This window comes from Phaethon lepturus, unplaced genomic scaffold (assembly GCF_000687285.1).
Source record: "Phaethon lepturus isolate BGI_N335 unplaced genomic scaffold, ASM68728v1 scaffold56280, whole genome shotgun sequence".
Lineage (NCBI taxonomy): Eukaryota > Metazoa > Chordata > Aves > Phaethontiformes > Phaethontidae > Phaethon > Phaethon lepturus.
Window position 1 is genome coordinate 1 of NW_010512308.1, and position 19,938 is coordinate 19,938.

General features: G+C 35.6%; 1 protein-coding gene across 1 annotated transcript; it reads left to right on the plus strand.

Annotated features, from left to right (window-relative positions):
- Window positions 1-71: 71 nt before the first annotated feature.
- UCHL5 (ubiquitin carboxyl-terminal hydrolase L5) lies at window positions 72-18,959 on the plus strand (the record flags this gene model as incomplete). Its single annotated transcript, XM_010286282.1, has 11 exons — window positions 72-230; window positions 963-1,026; window positions 3,343-3,448; window positions 11,245-11,370; window positions 11,457-11,518; window positions 11,596-11,726; window positions 13,318-13,381; window positions 14,484-14,586; window positions 15,047-15,160; window positions 16,338-16,436; window positions 18,346-18,959. Coding segments are annotated over 11 exons (1,073 nt in total), but the record flags the coding sequence as incomplete, so codon positions are not given.
- Window positions 18,960-19,938: the final 979 nt, after the last annotated feature.

A 19,938-nucleotide genomic window follows, 5' to 3' on the forward strand; every position in this document is an offset into this window, starting at 1 on the left:
GGGGCGGTGGGTGCCCGGTCGCAGGGCGGGCTGTGCACCGGAACCCGTCCTATCGTCCAGGGCACTCGTAGGCTCTGCCCGAGAGCTTGATGCCTGCGTTTGCGAATGGCGAGATAGGCGTTTGGGTCGTGTGCCGGCTGATGGAGTTACCGAGCCTCCGGGAGAGAAGGCGTTATGGGGACTGGCTGTGAGCGAGCTGAGCTCGGGCTCGGCAGTAGGCTGGGTAGCCTGCAAGGGGCTGCTTTGGCTTTCAGAGTATTAATTTTTATGTTGAATTGTATTTAATATCTTTGGCAATACTGTGATTATATGGTCTTAACAATAGAGAAGCCTATGCAGGATTTTGGCCAAAGAAGCAAAATGATTTTATGTAGATGACATTGATTTATAATTTGTGTCACATCTTTTTCTCACAAGTGAAGCCCAGACATGCTTCTCCTTTTGTGTTTCTATTTAGCTAATAGATTAATCTTCCATGCACTAAGTATTTGAACTTTTTGGACCCTGTCTTATGCAAACATCTTGCTTCAGTGTATTGTTTACAGTATTTTCAATCTTTCATGGGTTTTTCAGTCACCATGGGCCTTTCTCTGGAGAAAGATGTTTCAAGGTTCTGCTTTAGACTAGCTGACTATATCTTTAAAACATATTATTTTCAATTGAGTAAAGGACATGAGGTGACCAAAGATAGGTTAATCCCCTCTGCTTCTTTATTAAATGCAACTGTGTTATAAAGAAAACATCACTGTACACAGGAGAAATTCTTGAAATAATTTCTCTTGACCGGCCTTGTTTGCTTGGTTTGGGTTTTTAATGAAGATGCATTAAAGCCTGTAAATAGACTTTCCCGTGACCTGAACATACAAGTTGTAAACGTTAACATAGTCCTGTCACGTGTCTTTACCAGCTGTGTCCCTTTTAAATGGGGTAGTTGAAGAAACCCATATCTTTCCTTGTTTCAGGTTGTAGAGGAGCACAAGTTGAAGAAATATGGAGTTTGGAACCAGAGAACTTTGAAAAATTGAAGTAAGGCACTTTTCTAATCTATATGGGTTTTATTTACATTTGTCAGAAGTTGCTGAAAGAATGTATACTAACCTCAGGTGTTTTGATGGCCTTTTATTGTTTGATTTTTTGGGGTGTTTTTGAGTTTCCACAGAAGTTCATAGGGATTTTTATGTAATTAAATACTGTGCTGGTTTTGGCTGGGATAAAGTTAAAACTTTCTTCACAGCAGCTGGTATGGTGCTGTGTTTTGGATTTGTGCTGGAAACAGTGTTGATAACAAGGATATTTTAACTATTGCTGAGCAGTGTTTACACAGTCAAGGCCTTTTCTGCTTCTCACCCCACCAGCGAGGAGGCTGGGTGTACACAAGAAGTTGGGAGGGGACACAGCTGGGACAGCTGACCCCAACTGACCAGAGAGATATTCCAGACCATATGGCGTCATGCTCAGCGTATAAAGCTGGGGGAAGAAGGAGGAAAGGGGGGACATTTGGAGCGATGGTGTTTGTCTTCCCAAGTAACTGTTACGCGTGATGGAGTCCTGCTTTCCTGGAGATGGCTGAACGAACCCCTGCCTGCTGATGGGAAGTGATGAATGAACTCCTTGTTTCGCTTTGCTTGTGTGCATGGCTTTTGATTTCCCCTATTGAATTGTCTTCATCTCAACCCACGAGTTTTCTCACTTTTACCTTTCCAGTTCTCTCCCCATCCCACCAGGGGGGAATGAGAGTGTGGCTGTGTGGTGCTTAGTTGCTAGATGGAGTTATACCATGACAAGTACCTGGCAATTTAATTACTTTTTATTAATGTCTTAAAATAGCTTTTCTGGTTTTGAAAAGAGATGCTAATACCAGCTAGAATGTGAAAATAGATTTGTAATGACTTTGTCACCGGTTTGCATTATATCCTTTGACGCAGTTCTGTTTCTTGGTTTTTTTTCTTCATCTCCCTTCTTCCTCACATAACATATTTCATCTGTTGCCTTAAACTAATTTAATGTACTCACGTACTTCTGTAACTTGTTTTTCCTGAAAAACCACTTCTATACATATGTGAAGGCAAATAGTCTTGTGACTGATACCGTATGGAACAGTTCTGCCCTCATTAGGCAATATTAATTCTTTTCCCACTTTGTCCATGATGCAGTAAGTGTTATCCGTGTTCATATGGAAGATTTTAAGTGGAAAATGTTTTAGACCTTACTCTATTCCTGTGCAGATATCCTACACTTGTATAATTATTCTTTCAGAAGATGTAGCAGTTGTACAGAAGATGTAGTTTTACAGTTTTTGTCCGACTGAAAATATTTGACAAGTGACACCTGAATGGCAGAAATGTTACTCGAGAAATTGTTTATTTGCTGCCTGCACTGTGTGCTTGATATGATACTCCATCAGAATGTTACCTTTTTTGTTCATATAGTAGCAACTTTGCTTGCTTGTACTGTCTCATGTATACCTTTGTAGTCTTGCGTGATGGACAGCTTCCTTCCTCCCCACACTCTAATTTGAACGCTAAGAGTTAACGAATATAATAAAATATAGCATTTTTCAAATTGCCTCAGTGGACCCATTGTTTAAAAAGACATCTCAGTCGTCTTGTCAGAGCTTAGGAGCAATTTCTTATGCAATACAGTAGTATGTTTACCTTTTATAGATAAACCTTTTGTGGCATCTTTGTGGTGATGACCTTGAATTCAGATTGATGTGATGAACAAGTTTTTGCTTTAATGTAGCTATAGATTTTGTGAGACTTGTTTCCTTTACTAATGAATATTTGTTTTATGGGAATACTAAATATAGTGCAACATGCAGTAAAAGCTGTTTGCTGTGCAAAACATGCAGTCTAAAAAGCAAGACACAATTTTAGTAGAAAACTGGATTTCTCTTACCTGTCAGAGAGATAACTCAAAGCATGAAGTTTCACAAGAGCTCCTCCTTGAATATTTCATTTATGTCTAAGAGGGTTACCAAAATTTTAGTTCCAGTTTTTGTATATGATTGGCAATGTTTTGGTAGCTGTTTATCACTAACAGATTCAAAAGTGTTGTGCAACTGTAATTTACACTAGCCAGGAAAACTGGTCCTGATTTACTGACTAAATGCTGATTCAGTTTGGGATTGTTTAGCATATATGGAAAGAAGCCTAAAGTATGTTCTGCCTTATTAAAAGACCATGTCTGAAAATTTCAGTGCAAGTTCCCTATGTTTAGAAAGAAATAATTAACAGAATTACTGTACCAGCATACAGTTAAATTATAGTAGAGGTTTCTGGATTTGATATTTTCCATCAGTACAGGTGATTTTTTTTTTTTTTCTATCAATTTTATTTTTAGGCCAGTACATGGGCTGATTTTCCTCTTCAAGTGGCAGCCTGGAGAGGAACCAGCAGGTTCTGTTGTTCAAGATTCCAGACTGGATACAATATTTTTTGCTAAACAGGTATGGCAAGTTCAGTATTTTTCTTAGATATGTCCTGAAATATGGCTTTTAATATTGAAAAATAAACTCTTGTTAATATGTATATAAAAAACAACATTCTACAACATGAAATAACTTTAACAAATTCTGTGAGACTAGGAATTGTGTATTAAAAGATGATTAGCAAATCAAATCAGATTGGTCTGTCAAGTCAGGCAAAAATATCATCAGGTATGATGACATAAGAGTAAAGCTCTTATTTACTTGTCAGTCCTCGCCTGCCAGAGAAAGTAACTCTTCTATGCAGTAAAGAATTACTTGATAAATGTTCTCAGCAGAATGAGCAAACTATTTTTTTGAAACCACTTTCAACAAATTCTTTGAAGAAGTGTTTATTTTGGTCCAGCTTTTATTTCTTGTGTTTCTCAAATGCTCTGCAGTCAGGGCAGTATAACTCTAGGATAATACTTTGCTTTAAGAGTTTGCAGACCATTTTGGCGTGGAAGTTTTGATGTTTAAATTAGAAATTACAAGGAAATTTTTTTGCTAATGTAAGCCTTAGTGTTTTATTAAATATGGAGTAATACTGAAATTCTGTGTTAGCTTTGACAGGCTGCTGTGTGTATTCTTTGCAATTAAGAAAAGCAAGAAAAAGTAGCCAGAATGAAAGTAGGAGTATTTAATAAATATTTTTAGCTCTTTTTCAAGACCTGCTTCTCAAACAGTGATAAATGTAATAGTCCAGACAGGAAGTGTAACCCTGCATGTGTTAATTACAAAGCATTCATATCAAAGGGCAAATTATTAAGCTTTCTATGAAGACTGACACATAGACTGGTGGTTGGTTTTGGTTTTTTGCTTTGGTTTGTTGGTTTGTTTGTTGGTTTTTTTTCTTCACAAATGCAGAAGTGTTTTGTATGTAAACTTCAGGATATAAAGAAGTCTCCACACACTTCTCGCTAAAAGTGAGAAATACAGAAAGCAATGGAAACATTAGGTGTATCTATAGCTGTCCTGGCTACTCTGTACATATGCTTCTGCTGTGCAGAAAATCATCTTTAATTTGTTTCTTTTATGATCACTTTACTGTTTCATGCTGTTGTGGATGAATTTATTCCTTGGTCTTTTTTAAATACTGTGTTCTTCATTCTTCCCCTGCTGCAGCTTTTGAGTCCTGCCAAGCAGTGTCCACTGCTCTCAATGATGAGCAGTAGTTTGTCAAATGTCTTTATAGGTTGATAGATCTGATAAGCACTGGTTGAGGTTGTGGTTTCTACCTAATCAAACGCACTGTTCATGATCAGTAGGCTGTGGCTAGAAGAATAGCCTTGATGAAGAAGAACCTCAGGGAAAATCCTTGACGTAACTCTCAGAGGGTAGTTACTTGGCAGGAGGAAATTACTCTGATATGACTCTGGAGACGTTTTTTAAGATGAAGGCAGGTTTACATTCATTCAAGGGATTTCACCTTGTTTCCTGTGAGTAGATGAGGTTTTCCCAGAATTGCTGTTCTTGTGGATGCTGAGAAGTTTCAAAGCATTTGTCTGCTTGCTTCACTACTTTTGCTTTTTTTCCTCTCTCCACTTCCATTTTTGAAGCATGACACTGTGTTTAAAAGCAAGTAGCTAAGAGGAGCTTTGTTGAGCTTTAAGTTGGGATTGCAGAATGTACATCAGAAAATTCAGATAATGTTAAACTTGCTAACAAAAACAGAAAATTAAAGGCTAACAATGAAAAGTCTTTTATTTTGTAGCTTTCTTTGAAGCATTCATATTTTACTGTTTTCTTAAGCACGAAACCTCTTTGTGGAAATGTAGGAACTTTCTAATCTTCCCCCTCCTTCACCTGATGCCTTTAAAAAGGGTGTGCTTGGAGTCATTTTAAAAAATTCATTAATTTAATCACAGAAAGCAAATTCCAGAAGTATTCACTATTTTAAAATAGTAGTACCTAGTTATGCCACTTGATGGCATGGAATATGTTTCCAAAGTAACTTGCAAGGAGTTTAAAATTAGAATATCTTTTTCATACTTTAGTCTTGTCTCTTAGTCAAGTGCAGTGGCTTAGCAAAATCAAAACATTTCCTGGAGACAAATATATGCTTGTGTTTCATGTCAGTTCAGTTTTGTCTGGACTGAGGTATTGTGACTGAACAACTAGTGAAATAGTCACAAAGAAATTAAAAGCAAAAGTCAACAATTAAGTGAAAGAAACTGTTTTTGATGTTTTGGGGAGGCTTTGTAATACCAGCTTAGCTCTGCTGACTTTCACATTGGAGGAAGTTAGCCTTAGTTAGATACCCAACTTGACAAGCTATGTTTTGAGGACTGATGGTGCAGAGCAAATTTGCTCAAGCAAATGGCTGATTTGATGATTTGTTGATGATGTTGAGGATGTCTTGGTCCTCCCAACCTGTCTTCTTTCAACTTCATGGTTCTGTTCCTCTTTTGCAATGGCTCAGCTGTGCATTGAACTTCCATGAGCCAGTACAACTCACCAGCCAGCAGTTTTCCATAGATTCTCTGTGCATATTTCCTGGGCTGGTCTCCTGCTACATTATGAGACATATTTGTTCAGTGGGTCTGTACAGACCAAAGCTGGTAGAAGGTAAGTGAGGGAGAACAGGATTATCTTTATAGCAGTGCTGAGGTTACTGCATTTCCTGAAACCACAGTCTGTGACTCCTCCTGAGTCACCCAGGAGCACAAGGGAAGACAAGCATTAATATTAAATATTTTTATTATAGCAACCCCTCCCAGCTATCATGCAATTGGGCTCATGTGCCACTTTTATTTTCTCTATGCATTTTTAATTCTAATTTTATGGTGGCTTTGAGGATGTTTTGTTATCTTTCAAGAATCTTTTTCAGGTGTCAAGACTTTTTTTTTCTTAATTACAAAAGTGATGAGTAAAATAACCATATGTTCATTTGTAGGCTGGAACCCCAGAAAAATTAGATTTGTTTTCTGGGCTAGAAAAATTTTTACGACATTTAAGATTATTGGTCTGTTGATCTGTGTCTTTAAAACTGACATGACACTGGAGCCCTAAAAATCTCAAGTAGTCTTTAACTCTCTTTCCCATGCGTTTTCTCTTTTAAATGTTGCCATCTAAAGAGATGTAGTACAATCCGTTTTAGGGCAGGGAAGTTTTAAAGTGTCATTCTGAATCCTGTATGAGAAAGACTAACTGTTACTATGTAACACCAATTTACTGGGAGAAATAAATGATGCTGTTACAGTATGTCTCTGTTTCTGTTCAATTTTAATTAAATGTTCCATCTTAAGAAATGTTTCATTTTAGAGGGGGGGAAACTTTAGTTAGATGTAAAAGGCTACAGCTCTCCAACTGTGTCTAGCAAAGCGTCTTTAAAATTGCATTAAGGAGCACAATTTTGATAAGAAGCTAGTGCATGCTCACATTTTACTCGTATCTACTTTCATAGCAATGTTGTAGCTGAATTCCAGATGACAACTAGGTCTTGTTCAAACTTAAATCACTAGTATGTTGGGGGGAGTTGAATTTTAAAGTCTGTCTAATATGCATGCATATTATAGGATTTTTTTTTTTTTTTAATGGTCACTTTTATGTGCACTCATGTTAAATTTGGCCTCCCTGTTATGCCTAGGTATGATTTGGTCCTCTATTTGAGGCCACAGAACTCTGGATGATCTTACATACCCTTTGAGCTAGGATACCTAGGCACAATGAGGTGAGTTAAGGATACAACTTCAGCCTTAACTCTGAATTTCCTGATTTCTGTGTTGCTTAAGTAGGCCCTTGCTGTTATTTTTACACATAGTGGCTACACGATTGTACCACTCACTGTATTCAGCTATCTTCAGCACTGTTTTGAATAGTTGTATTCTGTGCTGATCACTGCAGAAGTGGAAGTTTCTCTTGACAGAAAAGAATGCCATTGTCGCAGACTTAAGTACTAAAATTTTTCAGTTTAACAACCTCTTCAGATTTTATTACTCAAGTATTGGTATCATGCCTTTGTTTTGTGCCATGTATTTATTTTATGCTGCATTGTGATGATTACTACTTTTAGTAATTTGGAAATTACTACTGTAATAATAAAACATTCACTTCATTAATTGAGAATAAAATCTATATACTTTCAGAAGGAGGATCTTCTAAATTATACTGTTAATAACAAAACATTGGTCTGTAGTTATTTTTGTGCCACTAGTGGAAGCATATTATAAGTATTTTTTTAACACTTCCAATATTTCAGTTGATTTCCAACTGAAAATTTTTGACGTTTTCAGGCTTGATAACATTAAGATAGACCAGATATCTGTGTTAAAGCTAAACTTCGGATAGTTTCATAAGATAGTAGAATGATAACTTCATAAGTAAAATGAACTTGCAACACATCTAATCAAAATCAGAAAGAGATTTTCAGTAATTTAATATAACTATAGGAAGATTATATATGTATTAAAAAGGAATAAAAATAGATTTAAAAAATTAGATACTTTTTAAACAAAAGTAAGTTTCAGAATTTTGCCCTAATGCTGAATTTTTCACCTTGAGCTTTGTAAAGCCAACTGTTTGCTAACATTAGGATGCTTAGTAAGTGAGTATAACCAGAGATTTGCTGGTTATACTACCAGTTGCAGCCCAGTGTCGTCCACAGCATTTTTTTAAAAACAAAGCATGTAATCCATCAGATAGAGGATGTGAGTGAAGTGCTTCAGCCTTAAGTTGACCCAGAAAATCAGATTGGATCCTTAAGGAAATCTGCATGCTTACGAAGTTACACATCTTAACTGAAGAGTGTGCCAGAGTAGCCCATTCAAGTGGTTCCTTTGTTTGTTTTAAGGTAAGCTTTACTTGATGATATGGCAATCTTAGCTTTTTTGAGATCATCTCACTAATGTGCATATACATCTCTATATATATATATTTTAAATATTATTAAATACACCTTATAGCTTTACTAGCAAAATCTTTCAAATAGGAGTATTTGCTTTATGTTGGAGTCCTGAATATTGATCAATCAAATATTCCTGGACAGTAATATACAGGAAAATGTTTTCATTTCTGGACAAATACAGAAAATCCTTTTAAGTTTCCTCAAATCAAAGATCTTTCTGGGACAACCTGCATATATTGTCATGCTATCTAAATGCAGAAAATGTTTTCTGCAAATGCTGAGCACCTTAAGTAAGAGATACCCATCTACCCTAATTTCCAATGTATCCTGACCAATTTCTCTGTCAATGGACTCACTAGCTTGTGTGTGTAGCAGTGCTGGACTGGCTGTGTGCATTGATCGGATGCTGTGCCCATGTGACAGATCAACCTTTCACTCGTCTAGATTTGGTACTACAGTCACCTCCCCACTCTGTGCTCTTCACCCTGCCCATGAACTACCACTGGCTCCATACCTCCTCCTTCCATCTTGGTAGTTCTTCCATGTCATCTAGATCCAGAAACACACTGTGTTTTTATGCATATCACATGCACGTGCTTCTATTCCTCTGCTACAAGATTATTCTTGCTGCCTTTTCCTTATCTCCTGCCTCTCACTTTCTGAAGAGCATTTGTAGTTCTATAATGTACTTCCATTTCGGCAGCTGGGGGCTACTGGTCTAAGACTTGTGTCTGTTGCATATTGTTTTCTAGCAGTAAGACAAGTTTAGCTTGGTCCTTATATACTTAAACAGACTCCTCTCATACTGCAGTTGGAATACAAAAATATATTTATGCTGACAGGCAAGTATTTGATGAGACCACAAATTCCTTGCTGAGTTTAATTTTTCCTCCTATTTTTGCTGTTATTTAAAGCTCCAGTATCCAGTTGGTCCAACACAGTTTCTGTGTTGATCTTGCCTCTAGGCACAAAATCTCTCTTAATTTCCCTTCCCTTTTTTGAAGCTGTTATTGGGTTAGCAGTCTGCAGAGCAACTGATTGTTCCATCTTGATTTTTAGTACAAATAGTTAGTGCTGTCACTCCCTATAATGTCCAGTATTATCATTTAACAAGTGTGTTTTACTGTAGTGACCCTCCCTTCATTGTAATAGCACTGTTCTAATAGTTCTTCACTACAGGTCTCTCTTCCTTCTTTTTCCTTTCTCCGTGAGATTAATTACAGTGTTTGTAACCAGTGCTTCAGATTAGCCCGTTCTAATCCACTTAGGAACTTTCTGCTTTCAACCTAGGACTGCTTTTACGACTGTCTATCCCTAGTCATATCTCAGAATCTTTAGTTCTTAGTTCCTTTTCCTATGTTTTAGTATTAATTTTCTCGAATTAAATCATTCTAATAGTCTGTGGTTTTTAATTTTTCTGTTGCTCTTCATTATTTCACTGCCCTTAATGGATTTTCCTTGTATGTCCTTTATTTTGTAATTGTATGAACTGTAGTCTTTAGCTTGCATACCTGCAGTTTGTGTAATTTGAGTTTGTTGCTGTAATCTGTTCTGTGTGTGTAGTTGACTCCCTTGTTTACCATCTAAGTCAACTATTTTGTACTTTTCTTAAATTAAGAAGTGCTTTATTATTTCTTTATAATCTGCACTATACAGACATAATCTGAACTGACAACACCCTGAAGCATAGAAAATGAATATATGATGTGGCTTACAGTATTAACATAGCATAAGTAGGCTTTCCTTTGTTAAGGACTAGCTTTGATGGTAAAGCAGGATGGTTGTTTTTTCTCTCTTTTTTTTTTTTCCTTTCTCTTGTTGGAAGTGGTTTTACATTCACAACCCTGAACTAATTTTCACTTTTTTTAATACAAAATCAACATCTTCTCTCCCAGTTCTAAGGTTTCAGTAGCATTTTAAACTGCAAAATAGTCTCATAGACTGAAAATATATTATTTTTCCTTGATATCTCACTGAGAAAAAAAGCTGCTAATACAAAGTCTTTCTTGTATTATGGCCTTATACCATTTGATTACTGTACTTTTAATTAAATCTCAGTTTATATTTAATAATCCTTGTCTCTTTCTTTAAATACTGTATTTTAGTTTGGGTATTACTAAGCAACATTAAAGACATGGCTGTGTTATGAAGGGTTTTGTTTATATTATCTAAAAAATAGAGTAGTTAACACTGAAGGAACAGTGTCACGCAAGCTAGTAACTTAAATGTTAGGTTGAAAAGAAGAGGTACATTGTAAATTAAGAAACGAGTGAAAATCTAAAACTTCATATGGCTTATTATTCAGGAAACAATCTTTTAAAAAATCTTTACATCTTGGAACACCTCTAAATTTTATTATTTTGTCCCTAGGATATTTGAAATTTTTTGTCCAAGGCAACCTTTTTATAAAAATTCTAGGTTCCTTAATATGCTTTATTGCCCCAAATTAATACTTTGTTTGAGCTCCCACTCCTGGTAGGGATTCTGATTATTTGAAGGACATTCTCGTTGGGAGAGTTGACTTTTTCTTTAAGACCATAGATACAGTAACTTATTTTGGGCAGCTTGCTTTGAATACTACTTAATTTGTTTTTCCACCGAGATCAGAGAGTTCCTGTATTTCTTCTCTGTCCTTTATTAATCACTTTAGGAAGGTGATGAGGCAGTAGAATGACAAGGGTTTCTAAGTGGAGGTGTGAAATATCAGTTTTATCGATGAATTGTATATGACAGCCATCCAGCATTCATTTTATTAGTCTCCTACAGCAAAGGCTGTTCTGTGGCAACTCAGACTAGATTTGCTGCTTGTTTTAGAGTGAAGCTCTAACGTGAAGCAACATAGAAAGTGTGTGTTTGTAATGAAAAATGTTGCCCAGTTGAAGCTAAATTTTTATCGCCAGTACTGAACAAATTCTCAACGCTTTTTTCCTAGGTAATTAATAACGCTTGTGCTACTCAAGCCATAGTAAGTGTGCTATTAAATTGTGCTCATCAAGATATCCATCTAGGAGAGACTTTGTCAGAATTTAAAGAATTTTCACAAAGTTTTGATGCTGCGGTAAGTGCTTACTGTTTCCTGTATTTTAAGTATTATAGTGTTATATCTATGTTGGCTTACAATTTCATTTTATTACCTACTTTCAGATGAAAGGTTTGGCACTAAGCAACTCAGAAGTAATTCGGCAAGTTCACAACAGTTTTGCCAGGTAATGCATGTTTTAAATCTGGGCAAAATTTGAGGAAATCCTTTTTCATCTCAGATTTTTTTAAATTTTCTTTGCAGACAACAGATGTTTGAATTTGATGCAAAGTCTTCAGCAAAAGAAGAAGATGCATTTCACTTCGTAAGCTATGTTCCTGTTAATGGACGGCTATATGAACTAGATGGCTTAAGGGAAGGACCAATTGATTTAGGTAATATATATCTTTTTCTGAACATCCTTCATTTTAACACTAGCTTATTGCAACAAATTGGTTGTATGTTACAGTGTCAGACCAAGTTATTTATTACAATACAGCATATCTTTAAAGTTTTCTTAATGTGCTATTCAGGCTCATACTTCATTGCAGTCATTTATATTGTTGTATTTTCATTGTTCTGAAAATGCAGTTTTCTTGCTGCTTCCTCCAGGTTTCTGTTTATCTCTCGTTTCATTCAGTAATCAAATGAACAGGCTATGCAATCCAGTGGGCTTCTAATACCTTAATAGTTTTGTTGTAAGAGAAGCTTACATAACCCGCTGCTTGTGAATATTTGCTCTCCTTACTTGAGGAAGTATGTTGTTGTTCTCAGCTGTCTCTAACAAAACCTGGTAAAACTATATAATCTTTTTGTCTTTCCTTACTGATAGTGTGCAAATATTTTTTCCCAGTCTTCCTTTTTGTGGTACTGTCACCCAAGACAGTTCCCGTCCCATGTCTTCAAAGCTATTTTTTTTCCAGGTTGGTTATAAACTATCCATTTATTTTATTGTTTGTTTCTTCTGTGGGAGCATGCATACAGCTGACTCCATACAATTCTTATACATTATGTGGCTGATGTTTACACACTGCCCTCTTTCTTCTTAGATAGCAAATATTTTCCCAAGGGTTTGAAAAAGAATAGTGACTTTTAGCATAGCTTTATTCTCTCTGAGACTTGATTCTGTGTTGTGTCTCATAATCTTTCTTAACTGGCAGTATGTGTGCCATCTTGTGTCTTGAAAAGCTCTACGGTGCCTATCATGTGTCTGCACTTTCTTTTGAGTCTGATATAATCTCAAAATGTTCCACACTCCATTTCCAGAGTCTTCCTAGTTTTCTTGACAGTTGTATTTATTTTTAGGCTGAGTAATGGCTTGCTGCTAAATCTCATCTTTAGTCTGGTTAGAGAGACTGTACAGTCTGCAGACCTACCAGTAACATAACTTTTATGGTCACAAGATCATGGGTCTTTTCATCTGCTGTAAGGTCTTGAAATTGTTAAAAAGACATTATCAGCTTATGATATCACCTTTAGTTATCCTCTTGTTTATCTTAAAATCAAGTTACCTATCATACATCCTTTTTATATTTTTTTCTGTGCCTGTCTTTGTAACATTGTATTGCATCTACATAGTGTTAACTCTTTATTTTGTCTAAATGGAACAGCTATAACTATCCATACTTTTTTCTTTTGCTGTCTACTTTTATATTGTCATACCAACTAATTTCTTTTGTGCCATAAAAATCTCACATAACATACTTTTTCCCACCCATGTTGTTTCTTAGATCAACAAAATAGATGTCAGATGCTTATACCCTTAAAATTTAGTTTTGCTCCATTGCTTTGGCCAGTACGTTAACCTAAATGTTGTTATTAAAAAAAAGTACTTTCTACCTCCTAAAAAAAACCACCTGAGTAATTTGAGACTGCAGTTGGCAAGTTACATACTCTGAAGTTGCTGCATAAGCCTGAATTATACAAGTCTTGAATTTGCAACAAATTTTGCAAAGAAGATTCATTTCTTTTTTCTGTTTTTTCTAGGTGCATGCAATCAAGATGACTGGATAAGTGCTGTACGGCCTGTCATAGAGAAACGTATACAAAAGTAAATGATCACGATGCTTTTAAAATATAGCACCTTATATATGTTTAAAAATTCCTTATTCTTAATTTCCTTAATTGAAGGCTTTCAACTGAATTTCTAAGGAATGACGTTTATGCATCATTTTTATATGCATATCACTGTGTGACTTCAGAACCTGTTGCCCAACATGAGCCAAACGTGATGATAGATAAGTCTCAAATACGCTGTGTTGCTGTATGATTAATCAAAGTAGGTATCTGTGTAGTGAGGAGAGATCCTACCAGTTCTCTGAAAAAGGAAGAGCAAGATTATTAACTTTGTTAGACAGCTGTGTGCCTTTGCGAGTGAAAACTAAGAGCACCGTTACTATGGATAAAGTTTGGTTGTACGCTTATAATTAAAAATACCAAATAATAACTCTATCCCCACGGCTGGTATTTACAGAAAACAAGTTTTCCTTAGGTATGTGGCTTGTTTTAGAAATTTAAGCTAGAAAATCATGCTATAGAAGTTTTCCTGCTGCTTAGCTCTGACCCTCAAACTGCAGACCCAAATGTGTTAGAAATAAAGTTGATTGTATGCCATTTTTAGGAAATAATTTTCGAAGTCTTTTACTTGAAGACTTTGTTTTGATAGGCAAAACATTACTACCAAATCCCCTTTAGAGATTTTAAGCTCCGAAAGGCCTGCTGGTCTAATTGTTGAATGTACTTTGCACATTGTATGAAGAAGTCTCCAATGTTTTCTAACAAGTAACAGTAATGAGAAAGTAAAAATACTGTGTGTAGCAGTCTTGTGCAAGTTTTGTTGTCAACTATATCATGTTTTATTTTCTTTTTTGAACAGTTTCAATTTTTATTTTTTGTGACCACAGACAGGAATAGTAATATGTTGGGAGAGGAGGTTATTAGGAGTTATGTATTGGGTAGTGCTCATCTGAGGTCTGATTTTATTTTGTGGCAAGATTGGATCTGTAACACAGCTTAGCTTAATAGATCATTTAGATTTCTTTTCCCACAAAATGCATTCCCTTATAATGAAATTGTGGAGGAGGTTTTTGAGTTGTCATGTTAATAAATAATTTTGAAAGTGTTTGTTTTCATTGTTGTTGTTCTTCCTTTAGATACAGTGAAGGTGAGATAAGGTTTAACTTGATGGCTATTGTATCTGACAGAAAGATGATATATGAGCAGAGGATTGCAGAATTACAGCAGCAACTTGCAGAGGTAGGCCATGGTATTTAAGTTACTGGAGTAGTTCTCTGATAATAGTTCTGTGTCTTCGCTTTATTATTCACCACCTTCTTTCCTGGCTTCAAATGGACTATCACTAAAAAATGCAGGAAAGGATTGCTACATATCTGTCCAGCACAGCGCAGTGCTGTGTGGATGCACTGATGCAGCTCTGGTTAGTTTTGGGTGAGCTGATTTGAGCACTTGGTACAGTATGACCATGTCATCGTGGCTCTGTCTTGACTAATTTTCTGTGATTGTGGGACTATTCTTCTCCTAGTACCTGAGCTAATCTGCTTATAACTAACTGTGGCAACTCCTTGAATGCTCCTATAACTGTAAGCAAAACTGAATCTTTCTGTGATAGAAATACTCCCAAGACTTATTTTAATTAAAAACATATTTTTAAAAAAGCAGTAACATCATCCAGTTAACTTTTTCTGTTTTGTGGAAGGAGGAGCCTATGGATACAGATCAAAGTAGTAATATGTTAAGTTCTATACAATCAGAAGTTGCAAAATACCAGATGTTAATTGAAGAAGAGAACCAAAAATTAAAAAGATATAAGGTACGTAGCCTTTGCTTTTCTGATTAAACTATTGGGAAAGTTGTAAGAAAAAGTCAGCTTTTATATCTATGGGAGGCTGTTGCAATTAATCTGAAGGAATTGGATGGGTATTAGAAAGACAATATTATTCATGTTGCATTCCTGAATTCACAGATTAATTACCAGTTTCACTCCTTTTAGCATAAGGCTTACAAGTCAATTTGTAGTGGTCTCTGTAGCTCTCTTTGTTTTGCCACTTCTTTGTATTTTTCTCACTTCAAAGTATTTTTTTAAGCACAGTGAGTTCTAGAACCTCCTACAAAGGAATTGCTTTCACTAAAAATGAAACAAGTGTTTTCACTAGTTTGGAGAAGGTACAGACCAAGACTTCAATAATTCTGATAGATTTTAAATGTATTTCTACAGTACATGTGTTAAGTTGTAAAGAGTTACTGTTATCTGTCTGTAAAGCAGTGTTACTATATCCTGTTCCACAGCATCAGGATGCAATTCAAGAAACTATTAAAAAAACAAAACACAAAACCAAACCAAAGCATGAAAGCAAGCGAACAAATGAAATTGGGGGGCAAAAACCCTTGAAGTTCCTAATTGTGTGTGTAAATACTGGGGAAACTGCTTAAGTCCACATTTTTTTGTGTTAGGGCATCTACTTGTGGTCTTTGGAGGTCATTCCTCTTGGGTAAAAAAACCAAACATTCTCCTACCTTTCTGAGGGATTGAACCATTGTAGAAGTTGCAAAGTGTTCAGTACAACAAAAATAGTTATGCTTTTGCATTACAGAAATGTTTAAGGCTTCAGTGTAGGCTGAGGCCACAACTACGCAATGGACTGTAAAAATACATAGGTCAAACTGCAATTTAAGTTGAGAAAAAAAACAAGTTTAAATAACAGTACTTGTCAGCGTTACAGCAGTGGCTAAACCATATAACCTACTTAATCATTGAGGGGTTTTCAGGTAGTATAACAAAAGACCATAAGGAGAATTTGTGCCTAAAGCAGTAAATTCATCTGGCATATACTTTCTCACCACGTGCTCAGAATTTTATTGCTTTGCCTTTCTTTTTAGCTGGCTGAAATTTAAGAAACTCCAGCTCTTGGCGGGGCACAATGATGGGGGTGGGAAAAATCCCCATTTAGCCATATAATAATTCTGTTAATTCTTTTAATTATTTTTAGATCGAAAATATTAGAAGAAAACATAACTACCTGCCTTTCATCATGGAATTATTAAAGACTCTAGCAGAGCACCAACAGTTAATACCATTAGTAGAAAAAGTGAGTATTTTCTAGCTGACTTTTAAGAAACAGTATATCACTAGAATTCTTCATACCTTCTACTTAAAATGAAAAATGGAGCCAAATATCTTGGAAGCATAAATGGCATGGGTTTGTTTATTTAAACTGCTACATTCAGATATATTACTAGTTTACTTGATAGTTCCTTGCAGTTCTCAAGAGGCACAATTCCAATAGAGATTGGAGGTTGTGGGACCAACGAACTTTGCATTATTATTACACAAAGGCAAACTGTATTTCCACTTTGACAACCTAAAAAAATTTTTCTAGTGGTTATGTAGGAAGAGGCAACCCAGTATCAGCCAAATGACCACATTACAGGGCATAAGGTGCTACAATACAAGAGACTCATGATTTGGGCTTTTCTACATGGGGAATTAAGTTCTGTTAAAATTGTGATGTGTAGCTCCAGTTAGTATGTGGTAGAGTTCCCTATACTATCTTGATATCCCTTTTTGAACTGAAGATTTCTTGAATGTATACATACACAGACACCTATGTACAAGATTGATCCCTTTTGCCAACCTGCAACTTTTAACACTCAGCTTTGTTGATTTATCTAGCTTCAACACTAGATGGCAACCTTTGCACAGAGGTTCTGGTAATTTAGGTAGCTTGAAACTTGTTCCCTTCGTTTTCTCTGCTCTTATACTGATTTACTGGTTCATTGTTTTCCCCTTTTTAAGGTGTTTAGCTATTAACATTGATTTAGTATTAAGGTTTGTATTAAGGCTTATTTACTAAAGTGGGTGTGTAACTTTTGCAAGGTTATTATTAAACTGTATGGTTAGTCAAGTACTTGAATTGTAATAAGATCAGTGCTGGCTTGCATATCTACTCATGTGCTATAGACAGTATCCCTGGTTTTGAACTCACACTGAAAAAGGATCTCTATATTATTATAATGAAAAAAGAGCTAAATACTGTTTCGTAAGTACATTCTTTAGCTGAATTTACTTAGGAAAGTATATTTGGAGGCCAGTAGTTTATAAGACAGTAACTTTTTTGGATTCAGTTTTTAATCTTTTCCTTCTTTGGGTAACTTGCGGAGTTTTAATCCAGTCTCATGTTGATAGGAGTTATTAATAACACCATCAAGCTTCTTTTACAAGTGAATTTGCAGTGGACCTGAGCAACTGGTGATAACAGATCTTAATTCTAAATCACTGAATTGGATCCAGTTCTGTTCAATAAGTGGTAACAAGCAGCAGTCTGATTCAGAATGAACAAATGTTTTAACAGAAAAATGACTAGTATGCACCTGAATTGTCCCCTCTTCTTGCCTAATCTGTTTTCACTAAATTCATAGGGAAGAAAATGCTAGTTCCCTGTCAATTTGAACTATTTATCAATTGATACAAGTTACATGAGAATCTGTTCACAAATATCTTGGTAGGAACTCTTGTGGGTTTTTTCCACTCTGCTCTTTTCAAATACCTAAAAAACTAAGATCTCGGTTGCTTCTGAATTTAATTTGTGGTAATCATTGTATCTGTATGCAACACGTTCTTGTGACATAGAAATAACTCTTCCTAATGAAAACATCTTATGTTAAATTCAATGAATGTGGAGGTATAAAAAATGAAGGTTAAATTAGGCTTTAAAAATAGGGCTTTTTTTCACCTCTCCTTTTCCCCTGTGGAAGTTATGTAATCTTATAGTTTCTTTTGTGTTAAATATTTAAACCTATATGTGGTCTTAAAAGACTTTATATCTGAACCCAGTAAAATAGGAGTAGGATACTTCTGAAGGGTCTAAATTTACATTTAAAATGTCTCTTTCTACGGCATATTTTATTGAATGTTTGAAAATATAATGAGCAGTCATCCAAAGTTGAGAAAGGTCTTTGTCTTATCAGAGCTTAACATCATCTCCCTTTGTTTTCTAGGCGAAAGAAAAGCAGAATGCCAAGAAAGTTCAGGAGGCCAAGTGAAGATGATTTTGCAAAATACATATGTTTATGTGCATCTGAAAGTATTTTCATGACAGAAAATAAAACTTTTCATAAACTTTAAATTTTGTCCAGCGCACGTTTGACAATTGTAACAGTTTGTCTTGTACTGTATGCACGGGTCTAATTTTCTTCCTTCCCCTGCATCTTGTGCATGTAGTACTGCTAAGTAATGTTTAGGTTCTCTTGGTCAAATTCAGTATTTAACAGTCTATCTGATTTCTGAAAGCTTGGAAGGTGGACCTAAAAATGTGCAAGGAAAATGTATCCATTTTGTCCCACTTGAATATATGGTAATGATACAAATGCCAGAGTTTAAGTATAAGCATGAGCCTTCTCTGCTCATCCCTACTAACAATTATAATACTATCCGATTGTTCAGTGACATACCCTGCATCTTTGTTTTTATGAAGTATGTGTCTAATTTTTTTATAAAATTGAAAAGTATGAATTTAGCTGTAGAAACATCTGCAAAGACCAATGTATAATCTCAAAAGATCTGCATTGCTTTAGTAGAAAAGATAATAAATATTCCCATTTTTATTTTGGCAGACTTTCTTCTGTGGTATTTTCTTATTGGATAAGATGATTAGGATATGTATTGGAGGTCATCAGCCTTGTGACTTCGAGTATATGTGTTCTAAATTTGAGTTAGGAAGAAGACACACTCGTTTTGGGGAGTTAATATTCTTGGATATAAAGTAGTACAGTATGTTAAATTTAAGTCTTTGAAACAGTGCATTTTAATTGACCTTTGGAGGTAATTTAATACAAGACAGAACATGTATGGAAGATTCTTGTTGATAACAACATTGTAATGGAAGATGCTTGAACTGCCTTTCACAGACCAAAGGGAAGGTCTGGGGAGTGGAGTTCACATGGTCTCCTACCTTCTTAGTGCTACTTGTATGTCAACTATGACTAGGCAAATTGTTTTGATAAGGATAGTAACAGGCCGATGTAACAATACATAGTATTTGAATTTCTGAAACAGTTAGTGCATAGCTTATATACATTCATTTAGAAGACTTCCAGTTTCTTCTGAAAAGACTCAGACAAGAAACAGAAAGAAAAACAAGCAAAAGAACTTGAATTGTTTGGAAGACATTTAAAGCTAGCAAAAGACGTTTGCTTTGCTTACTTTGCTTATAGGCTTACCACATTGAACTGTGAGGTCCTTTGGTCTTGCAGGTTTGTATGACGAGAATATAATATATTTAGAGAATTTTTTGAAACCCCGATATGAACCAAATTCTGTTATCTGTTGGTGCTTCATATATATTGCGTATATATTGACAGGATAAAATTTTGGCCAAAGAAGTAAAACACCTACTGTGCTCTCCTACTGCTGAAAGGATCGACCCGAGTCATTGCCGTGGCTGGAAGGGTAAGATCCATTTCAAATGGGAACGTGAGATCCGTGTCTGTGTGGTGTACAAAATTGATCAGGTTGATGAGAACATAAACTGTGTTTGAGAGTTCCCTACTTCAGTCATTCATTGCAGCAATATTGTTTAGGGGAAGGGAAAG